Raw genomic sequence first — 10,026 nt, 5'->3', positions numbered from 1 at the left:
TTTAAGGTATGTATAGCTTGTGTTACACTATTGTGGATACAGATCGGATTGGGATTCTGCTAATTAAGATGAGGAAGCTTTAGATCCAGATCACTCAGATTGCAGAATAAGTGGCTTTTATTTCAAACTATATATATTTTTTTTAACCAATCATTTCAGAGAGATTAGCTATATAATTTAAAGAAAGATTTATTCTCTCCTCTCTTTCTCTCTTTACATTTATGTATGTTGTGTCACTCATGTGTGTGTACTAAAAAAGACTTTTGTCTATTGATGTGCAATATGACTCTTTGAGCTAATAGTTCTCATGATTTGTTGTTCACAAGAGAGAGAGTTTATACATTTGTTCAAATAGATATTTATAAAATATATGCAAGTTATAAAGTTATTAGAGGTGCTTCTGTATTTTTCCTCGCATGTCTCCATGCATTCAAATCTGCCAGAATTCGTCTGCCATATACTGTATGAAGTTCACGAAAAGTTATTTTAGTCCTAGGTATATTCTCTGTCCTACCAGGCGCCGACCTAACACTCTGGGAACGATGATGACAATCTGATTTATTAAATGGATTATGCCGTTGCCTTGGCGGAGCTTTAGGGGATTGTTGCGTTGGTACACATGCTGTTTCTTCTTCTACAGCATCTAACTGACGTTGTAGTTCTGTCACCATAAGTTTCATATAGTCATAACTAGCGCAAGCTAATGCCTTCATCCATTGCTCCATAGATTCCTAGAATGTTATTAGTCTTATTAAAGATGAAACATTAAAAAAATAAGCACAAACATAATGTATTGTCAACATATATTCACCTGAGATTCTGCTGCTAGAACATAGCTTCTATTGTTTAGACCATGAAAGACTATTTTGAAGCCAAATTGTTCTTCATCTTCTGCTAATTCAATTGTACAACCTTCAAGTACAATCATACCCATTGGTTCTTTGTCACCACGTCGATCAAAATAGAACAATATGTTTCCTTTGAGAACAAACCATCGTCTTTGATATCCACGATTCATTTCACCGCGTTTATTCAACCAGCCTTCACGGTCTATTGGTGTTGCAGATGTAGCAAATGCTACCATGTTTTTCTCATTGATTTTCATAACGTTTAACAATGAAATTTCGTTTAATTTTTAGTAAATTAGCAGTACAATACACAATACACTAAAATAAAGGCTGCAGCACAGACTATAAACATAGAATGTATATGTGTAAGCAATGGTTTAATTAGACCATTTTCTTATGTAAGTGCAAATGGACCAATCAAATTCTTTACGCATTATGTAAGTCTGTGCTGCAGTCTTAAAGTTCTTCTTCTTCTTTATTTGAGTGGCATCACGGTTTAACTACATACAGAGAGCTTTTTAGCATGATACCACAACTGTGACGATACAGTGCTGTCACAGTGTCCATTAATGTGAGTGAGACACACTGATATGTTCTTCCTCTCACTACTAATGGACACTGTGTCGCCTGTGATGCTTGCTGAAAAACGCCTACAGTTACGACAGTAAAGGCCGCCGCACACACTTTTACATAACGCATAATGCATATACATAAGGAATTCGATTGGTTGAATTCCTTATGCATGTGTTTATAGCCAATCAGTTTCTTTATGTATGTGCATTATGCGTTATGTAAAAGTGTGTGCGGCCTTAACTATCGTCATTTATGCGTTATGTAAAACTGTGTGCGGCGGCCTTTAAGATCGTATGGACCAATAATAATATTATGTAAATCAATATGGCGACTTAATGGTCGATGCTCATTGATCCATACGATCTTATGCTATGCACATGTAGCTTATGAATTTTGTGTGCGATAGCCTTTAGTCCATGTGATAAAGGATTCGATATTTTTTCATCTTATTTATATTATAATTACAGTTATTTTATACAACACAACAGCAATGAATACGAAGGAAAAAGAAAAGTATATTGAGGAATTTGATTTTCCATATTGCGATGAATCTTCGAAATATGAAAAAGTTGCAAAAATTGGTCAGGGAACTTTTGGGTAAGTAAAATTTGTTTTAAGGTTATGTAATAATATTGTTAAAAGACTTTTATAATTTGTCACGCGTTACGTTTTTAATTCGGTCGAAAAATAATTATATGTCTATATGCATTGATTTTATTTAAATAATCGACTTTAAAAGATATCTAAATAATAGTAATTATGCAGTTTAGTTACACTGAAGTATGAGTGAAATTATACTTATTCGACGCGTTTTTGCACGAAATAAAAGAATCTGGCAGAAAAAAGTGTCGTTCTGCTCTGCGAAGTGAGATATTTATAGTTAAAATTGACGACTTAACAGGTTCTAAAATCTGTCATACCAACGAAGACCCCCTATGCAAGGTGAGTGTGTGCAGAGGGTTTATATTTATTAAATCTTTGCCTTACTAAATTGATGAGTACAATATACTAAAAATAATAGATACTGAAAAGATTAGCAAGACCCCTACGCAAGGTGTGTGTGCGCAGAGAGTTTATATTAAATCTTTGCCTTACTAAATTGATGAGTCTGCATTATACCAAAAATAATAGATACTGAAAAAATTAGCAAGACTCTTATACAAGATAGAAGGCATATAGTGAATCGCAGCATCGTACCATGTCCTGTTTTGATATATAGAACCTTTATTCTTATTTTCTTTCGTTACTTATTTCTAAGTTACTTGCACTGTTCAGAAGTTATTTATATATATATATTTAATGTGCCTTCAACCAGTTTACTCCAATTATGATTATTTAGGCACTCTGAACACTTACTTTTCAGTACACTTAAGGCCGATCTACAACCAGTTTCTTATTGCAGATCGGGCCTAATACAGTCTTATACACTTTGTTCAATTAGTACTTCAACTAGTGCAGTCTTTACAGAAGGCGTAGGGCATAGGTCTTTTACTCTAGATCGGTTAAGCGGTGCACTAGTCGTCCTGGTTCTCTATCTAAATATCATTATTCTCATACAATTTTCTTTATATTATTCAAGTATTTCCATACTAATTTAATCGGATCTAAATCACAATCTTTTAGCCATTTCTTTATATCATATGGATATTTTATGTCCCGTCTTTCCAATTTCGTGTATAATTTAGTTCTTTCCTCATCATAAATTACACTTCCATACGATATGTTCTATATCCTGTACTTTCGCTCCATATTCACATCTCGCACAATAAATTCTCTTTTTAATATTAAGTATACATTCATTTTCATACACATTAAAACTATTATCCTTCAGTTTTCTAGCTACACTCATTGAGTCTGTCAATATTAAAATATCTCTACTCATCTGCCTTTCTAGTACTAATCTAGCACCTTTTCTATTGCTAACGCCTCTGCAGTATATATTGAGCACTTATTGTTTATACTCATTTTATATCCCATATCTGATTCTTCTTTCACTATCACTACTCCTACACTATTTCTATTTTCCTATTTCGATCCATCTGTATAGAAGATTTCTACATTCCTTTCTAAACTATATCTATCAATGAATTCTTTTAGTAATTCACTATCCTCCATTTTTTCCTGATTCTTTTTATGCTTTCCTATTTTAATATCCGTCTCAATTTCATCTATTAAACACCAATAATCAATATTAAATATATCAAATTTCTCATATCTCGCCATTTCTTTTCTTTTCCTATAAACTTCTGTCCAGGCATTCACCATTATACTATTATTGCTTCTAGGGTTTACAAATCTATGTCTTCTGGCTATCTCCTCATATTTCATAATACTTTTGACAATATCTATACTCCCGTACATTAACTTTTTAATCCAAAAATTCCTAACAAGGAAACTTGCTCTTTCTTTCACTCGCATAACCTTCACTTCAGCAATCATTACATTAGTGGGTGTACTATTTCTATATCCTAACGCTATTCTAATTCCGTTATATCGCATCTTCTCCACCTTGTTCCTATTCTTTAAGTCTTTTGGAAATATCACAAATAGGCCATAATCTATCACAGACTTTATAAAGGCTATATATACAAGTAACGCTGTATTAACCTCCATACCCCACGAGACTCTATTTAGCTATCTTAAAATATTGCACCTTTTCTTTCCTTTTTCTTTTACTATTTCTATTTGTTTTCTATAAGTAGTCTGAACATCATATACAACTTCTAAAAAGCTAGCTTTTCTTTTATACCTAATCATTTCTCCTTTCAACTCTATTCCTCTATTTCTATTAATTTCTCCTTTCCCATTAAATCTTATCAATTTTGTTTTGGACGGTTCAATTTCTAATCCAATGCTTAACAACAGTCTATCTAACATTTTTAATGACCTTTCAAGTTTTTCCTCCATTACTCCAATATTTTTCCCTGATATATATACAGCAACATCGTCCGCATTTTGTAACATATTGACTCCTTCTAAATCCTTCCCTAGATTTCTTGTATACACTGCATATAGTAATGGACTCAGGACTCCCCCTTGGGGTAGCCCTCTATTTATCACTCTTTCCTCTTCTTCCTTTTCATTAATAATTAATTTCGTTAATCTGTCTTTCATCCACGTGTCTATATATATCTTACCATTTTCGTTGGACATTCTATTTTATCCAATTTTTCTATTAATACCTTCCTAATCACGTTATCGTACGCCGAGGATATATCTAAAAACACTGTCAGCGTCCAGTTACCTTCCATAAAACCTTTCTCTACCTCTATCGATAATCTCGAAATATTATCATTACATGATCTACCTTTTCTAAATCCATTCTGTGACTTATCTAATAATAATTCATTGTGTTCCAGCCACCATATGAGCCTATCGTTAATCATTCTCTCTAATATCTTATCTACACAGCTAGACATTATGATTGGTCTTACTTTTTCTTTGTTCGGCTTATCTATAAATATCACTTGATTTTTTTTCCATTCCTTCAACATACATTCTCTTCTAAAACATTCATTGAATATTTTCAACAGTTCAGTCTTCATCTTCGTCCTACACTTCTGCAACATCTTGTACTCAATACAGTTCAATCCTGGTGATGACTTCGTTTTGGCTTTCCTCAATGCATTTTCTAATTCCGACATTAAATAGTCTTTATTAAAACTACTTTCCTCTGATCTATACATGTTGTTATCCAATTCTTCTATTTTTACCCATAGAGGTGCAATTTTATCAATCTCTTTTCTAATTACTTTTTCTCTATCTTCTTGCGATTTTCTCCAATCTACCACGTTAAAACTATTCTTAATTACTTTCATTTTCTTCCACACATAACTTAAATTTGAGTTCTTATTAAGACCACCAGCAAATTCTTTGAAATTCTCTCTTTTTTTCCTCCTAATAGCTATAACTTTCCTCGCTACAGCTCTAAGCCTCTTATATTTTTTAAAATTCTCCATAATCATATCTTTATAGTACTTTTTTAGTGTCTCTTTTCTTTCTTTTATTGCCTTTTCGCATTCTTCATCCTACCACTCAACCGGATTCTTCTCATTATTAAATCTCTCTGTCTGTTTTCTTTCGCTCTTTTTATTCACCATATCTTCTCTGTTATTTTGTTTTTTTTCCTTGATTCCTCTCTCACCATGTGTGGCTAGCTCAACGGCATCAATCATGCTTCTAACAATCATATCATATCTTTTTCCATAGTTGCTTCCTGAAATTCTTCTGAATCTATCCTGTTCTCCATTTTTTTTATTATTTTTTCATACCTTTCCCCAATCAGTTTTTTCCTAAACAGTCGATTAGTCTTTTTTTTATATACACATCTATTAATCTTTAATTCAGCTACGATGGGAAAGTGATCCGATCCGCATGAATCTTCTAGTTGCGAACGTTCAATGAATTGAAATATATCTCTTGAACTGAACATGTCAATATTGGAATTTTGTACTCCGCCCTCTCCTATTCTCGACTTCGTACAATCATTCAAAATTATCATATCCTTTTCTTCCATCTCTTCCTATAGAACTTCTCCATTTTTATCTGTATCTTCGCAGTTCCACACCACATTGTGCGCATTAAAGTCTTCTGCTATAATTATATTTTTTTCTTCTTAGAAGATTCCTCCACGTCTTTTTTGTCATAGGACCTGGTTTTCTATATATCCCTACCATTGCTACTTCTTCGCATTCTTCTATATTTTTTATCCTTATTGCTACACAATCCATTTCATCTTCTGTTACGTCTGTTTTTTATTTTTTCTACCCTAAGATTATTTTTAGCAAATATAAATAGCTACTCCTTTTATTCCTCTTTCATTAATACTTATTCTATTTTTTGTAATACTTCTATATCCAGTAACTCTGAAATTATCATTCATTTTGGATTTAATTTCTGTTATTACATTAACGTCGAAGTCCTGAATATACCTCTGTAATTCTTCTTTCTTGTTACTCCATTCTTTTGCATTCCAAATCATAATCTTCAAACCTGTAACGCGTTTCATGTTTATAATGCGTGATTTATCCTTTTACTTTTTTCTTCTTCTCTGTACCTTTTCTTTTTTCTTTGATCTTCCCTTCCTTCTTTTTCACTTCTATCTGTTAGCATTCTATTCATGAGTTCTCAATTTCTTTTATCATTTCTTCTATTTTCTCTATTCTTTTTATAGCTTCATTTTGATTCTCTTTCCTCCTTTAGTTCTCCAGTTATCTCCCTTTCTATATTTTTTTTTATATTCTATAACGATGCCTCTTTTTCCTTTTAAAATTTCGTCTTCCCGCACATTTACGCTTCTCCTATATTTGTTATATTCCTGCATTCTCTTCTCTCTCTGTTCTCTATCTTTTCTCTTCTTTGATTCTTTCCTAAATTTTATTTCCTTTTCTTCCTTGCTATATCTCTCGTCACTTTCACTGTTTGTATTTTCCCCTACACTTTGTTCTTGTCTATGTAATACATCTAAATACTTTACTTTTCCACTCCCCCTTTGTATTCTTGTTGTATCTATTATTCTTTTTCTTGTATCCTCGAAGGTTAAATTATTTCTAGTCTTTATTTCCGGCCATGCCCTTATGCTTATGATATTTGGCAGCTTTTTTGGTTTATCTATCTTAATTAACTCTTCCGCCTTCCTTAGTGATATATTATTTTCCGCCATAACTTTTTTCAGTTCCATATTATGTTGATGCACATTGCATCTCCTATCCATTGATTTATGTGCTTCTCCACAATTCGATTATTGGTATCGATCATTACCCTCTCTTGCCTTTCTTTGTTATATATCTTCTTCTTCAGTCTTTCTATTTGTATAATTCCTTTCCTTTTCACCTCAGTCATGGCCTCATATAGTTCATGTAGCAGTAATTCATTGTCCCAGTCAATTAAAACTCCTCTTGTCCTTTTAACTCTTCCCGGGACATAATATTCTATGTCACTTTCCTTCAAATCAAGAAACTTATTGGCAATTAAAGCATCTTTAATGTTTATCACTCCTATTATATCTTAAGTGTTTAATCTTAATCTTATTGCTAATAGCCATAGTTTTAGTTGCTATCCTAACTGCATTGCCTATTTTACCCTTAACAATCTTTTCTTTGCCATTAATATAAAACTTCCTTTATGATCCCCTTTAAATCTAAAAGCTTTATTTTTATTTTCGTCATTATTCCTCTCTTTAATCTTATCATCATATTGCATGATCCCATTCACAAGAATCATTCTATCTCTATTCTCTCTAATCTCTTTTTCTCCACTCTCTCTATTTTCCTTACCCTTACTATTTATCCTGACTAGCATTAATATCAAACACAAGAAGCATACCCCTACTTGTTCCTATCACCTTCTCAATATCCATTTCGTTTATCTGAACGGCTTCACTCTCCCCAGCCTCCTTTCCTCCATTATCGAAAATACCTGCTTCTCATTATCTACATCTAAGCTAACCTTATTTATGTTAAAATTGTTTTCTTTATCACAGCTCGCAGTTTCAACCTTTTTATTCTTACCGCCTTCAGATAGCATCTTTTTCTTTGGCTTACCCATTGCTTGTTTTTGCAAACATTTTAAAGAATCCGTTTCCTTATAACGATATATCTGTCTATCTCGCACTATCGCATCAACACATTTATTCCATTCTAACCTACCAGTATCATCTTGTTCCCTCGCTTTTTCCTTCTCATCTATTCCACCATCTTGCTCAACCTCATACACCCTCCTTCCCGCCGCCTCTCGGCCTGTAACCACAGCGGCTTATTTTTCCCTCTCAAAATCTCCTGTTCAATCGTATTAATTTCGACCACGAGGACAACGACTAATTCACCCGACTTCAAGCCGATCCGAAAATTGTACTTTTTACTCAGAAAAACAACCAAAATATCGCAGCCGTTCAGACATACGTCTTCACTCAACGAATTTTGCAGCGCCCTCCCCTAGAAGTTATTTTTTACTTCTAATAAGTTTTCTAATAAGCTTTTACTTTTAACAATAAACACTAGTTCCATGATAGGTGAGGGCAGGGGCTCTGTCCCTCTCCTTGCACCCCCCTCCCCGCCTGCGGCCCGCGTACACCTGGAGGGCTTTGTCCCCGACCCCCAGCGGAGGAGCTACGCCTCCCTCAAACCCTCTCAAAATTCTTCTAATTTTATATTTTCTTTGCTACATTTCGTCGGTATGACATATTTCATAATCTGTCAAGTCGTCAACTTTAACTATTAATATCTCACTTTGCAGGACAGAGCGACACTTTTTTGCCAGATTCTTTCATTTCGTGCAAAAACGCGTCGAATAAGTAAATTTCACTCATATTTGAGGTGGTGTAGCTGAACTGAATAAGTACCTTTATTATTTATAATTCGTGCTTCTCTTTTACATTAAAAGTTAAAAATATGTTATATTGTTTATTGTATATTATACATGTTATATTTTATATTACATAAATTTGTAATATATTATATTCAAAATTGGAACTCTAAATTTTGTAAATTTTCATCTTTTTATTGGTTTTGATCTAATCGTTCCTTATAATTAGACTCCACAGATCTATAAATTTGCACTTTTTTTGGAATTTTATTTAAATTTATACTAGTATTCTTTATATAAGAGTAACAGGTTACATCATTATATTATCTTTATATTGCAAGCTATAGATGCACAAAATTATAATTTTAATAAAATTTGTATTTTCAAATTTTTTATATATAATCAGTTAATTTCCATCAAACACCACACTTTCCTTTACTAGTGTCCCAAAGTATTATACAGGGTGTTAAAAAAATGTCGCATACGTTCAGTGCCATTTGATAGAGAATGAAAATCTAAGAAAGAATGTCTAATACTATTTTTCGATGGGATGAATAATTTCGCCGCAATTAATTATCCAGTTTTTTACGCGGGACTTAGCTCTTTTCTTACCTTTTTTTTAAAAAGGTAATTTTTTAGAGATATCACTATTTTTTGTACTATACCTATACAGCACAGAAAGATTGTATACACATTGTAGCAATCTTTCACCGCAATATTGAAATATTGCAAATTCACTGCAAAATGTTGCTGCACCATTGTTGTGTAACAACGTTAAATTGTTCGAGTTTAGGAGGATTGCAACGTAATATTATAGCAATATTGCAATGTTATGAATTTTCAATAATGTATTGTTACTGCAATTGTCGAATAATGTTACATATAAGAATATTTTTGTTTCTGCTAAATAAATATCAGAAGCATATGGATACATAAAATACAAAAAAGTTGTATACTTAAATAAATATTATTGCATTTATTTTAAATTCAAATTTTTTGTATTTTATATGTTTTACCCTAAAAATAATTATAGAATTTTGATGTTGATATTTTTCTAAAATATTTATGTTGCAACAACTGTGCTGCATTTTGTGGATTTACATCTCTGCAATGTCTTCGTAATATGTTATTGCAATTTACAAACTGATACGTTCCTGCAATGTAATTGCAATGATCTGTACTGTATGAATATATACTTAACCTCAAAAAATATTTTATGATTATTTATTTATGGATAACTGGAGCAGTAACATCACGTAACAAAACGCTGCTGGAAGAGTTGCTCTAGTTTGTAAAGCTTATA

The 10,026-nt window shown here is 32.5% G+C and overlaps 2 protein-coding genes across 2 annotated transcripts in view; one reads left to right on the top strand and one right to left on the bottom strand.

Moving 5' to 3' along the window:
- Nucleotides 1–99: 99 nt before the first annotated feature.
- On the bottom strand, nucleotides 100–1,500 carry LOC140666517 (sesquipedalian-1). Its single transcript, XM_072893780.1, has 3 exons — nucleotides 1,279–1,500; nucleotides 812–1,190; nucleotides 100–731 (listed from the first exon to the last, which is right to left on the bottom strand). The coding sequence occupies exons 2-3, from the start codon at nucleotides 1,103–1,105 to the stop codon at nucleotides 378–380; spliced, it is 648 nt and encodes a 215-aa protein (XP_072749881.1). The 5' UTR covers nucleotides 1,106–1,190; nucleotides 1,279–1,500; the 3' UTR covers nucleotides 100–377.
- A 263-nt stretch (nucleotides 1,501–1,763) lies between these two features.
- The window catches only part of Cdk9 (Cyclin-dependent kinase 9), a 33,352-nt gene continuing 25,089 nt past the window's right edge, over nucleotides 1,764–10,026 (top strand). Inside the window, exon 1 of the mRNA XM_072893778.1 lies at nucleotides 1,764–2,018. Coding sequence (XP_072749879.1) covers nucleotides 1,912–2,018 — 107 coding nt within the window. The 5' untranslated portion in view covers nucleotides 1,764–1,911. The remainder of the gene's footprint in view (nucleotides 2,019–10,026) is intronic.

The sequence above is a fragment of the Anoplolepis gracilipes genome, chromosome 6, assembly GCF_047496725.1.
Source record: "Anoplolepis gracilipes chromosome 6, ASM4749672v1, whole genome shotgun sequence".
Classification (NCBI taxonomy): Eukaryota; Metazoa; Arthropoda; class Insecta; order Hymenoptera; family Formicidae; genus Anoplolepis; species Anoplolepis gracilipes.
This window is presented reverse-complemented; position numbering and strand designations above follow the sequence as displayed.

Excerpts from the sequence above, each read along its gene's own strand:
- LOC140666517 (XM_072893780.1), bottom strand. The coding sequence starts at position 1,105 with ATGAAAATCAATGAGAAAAACATGGTAGCATTTGCTACATCTGCAACA. Across the intron at positions 732-811 it reads TTCTAGCAGCAGAATCTCAG|GAATCTATGGAGCAATGGAT; the intron begins GTGAATATATGT and ends ATAACATTCTAG.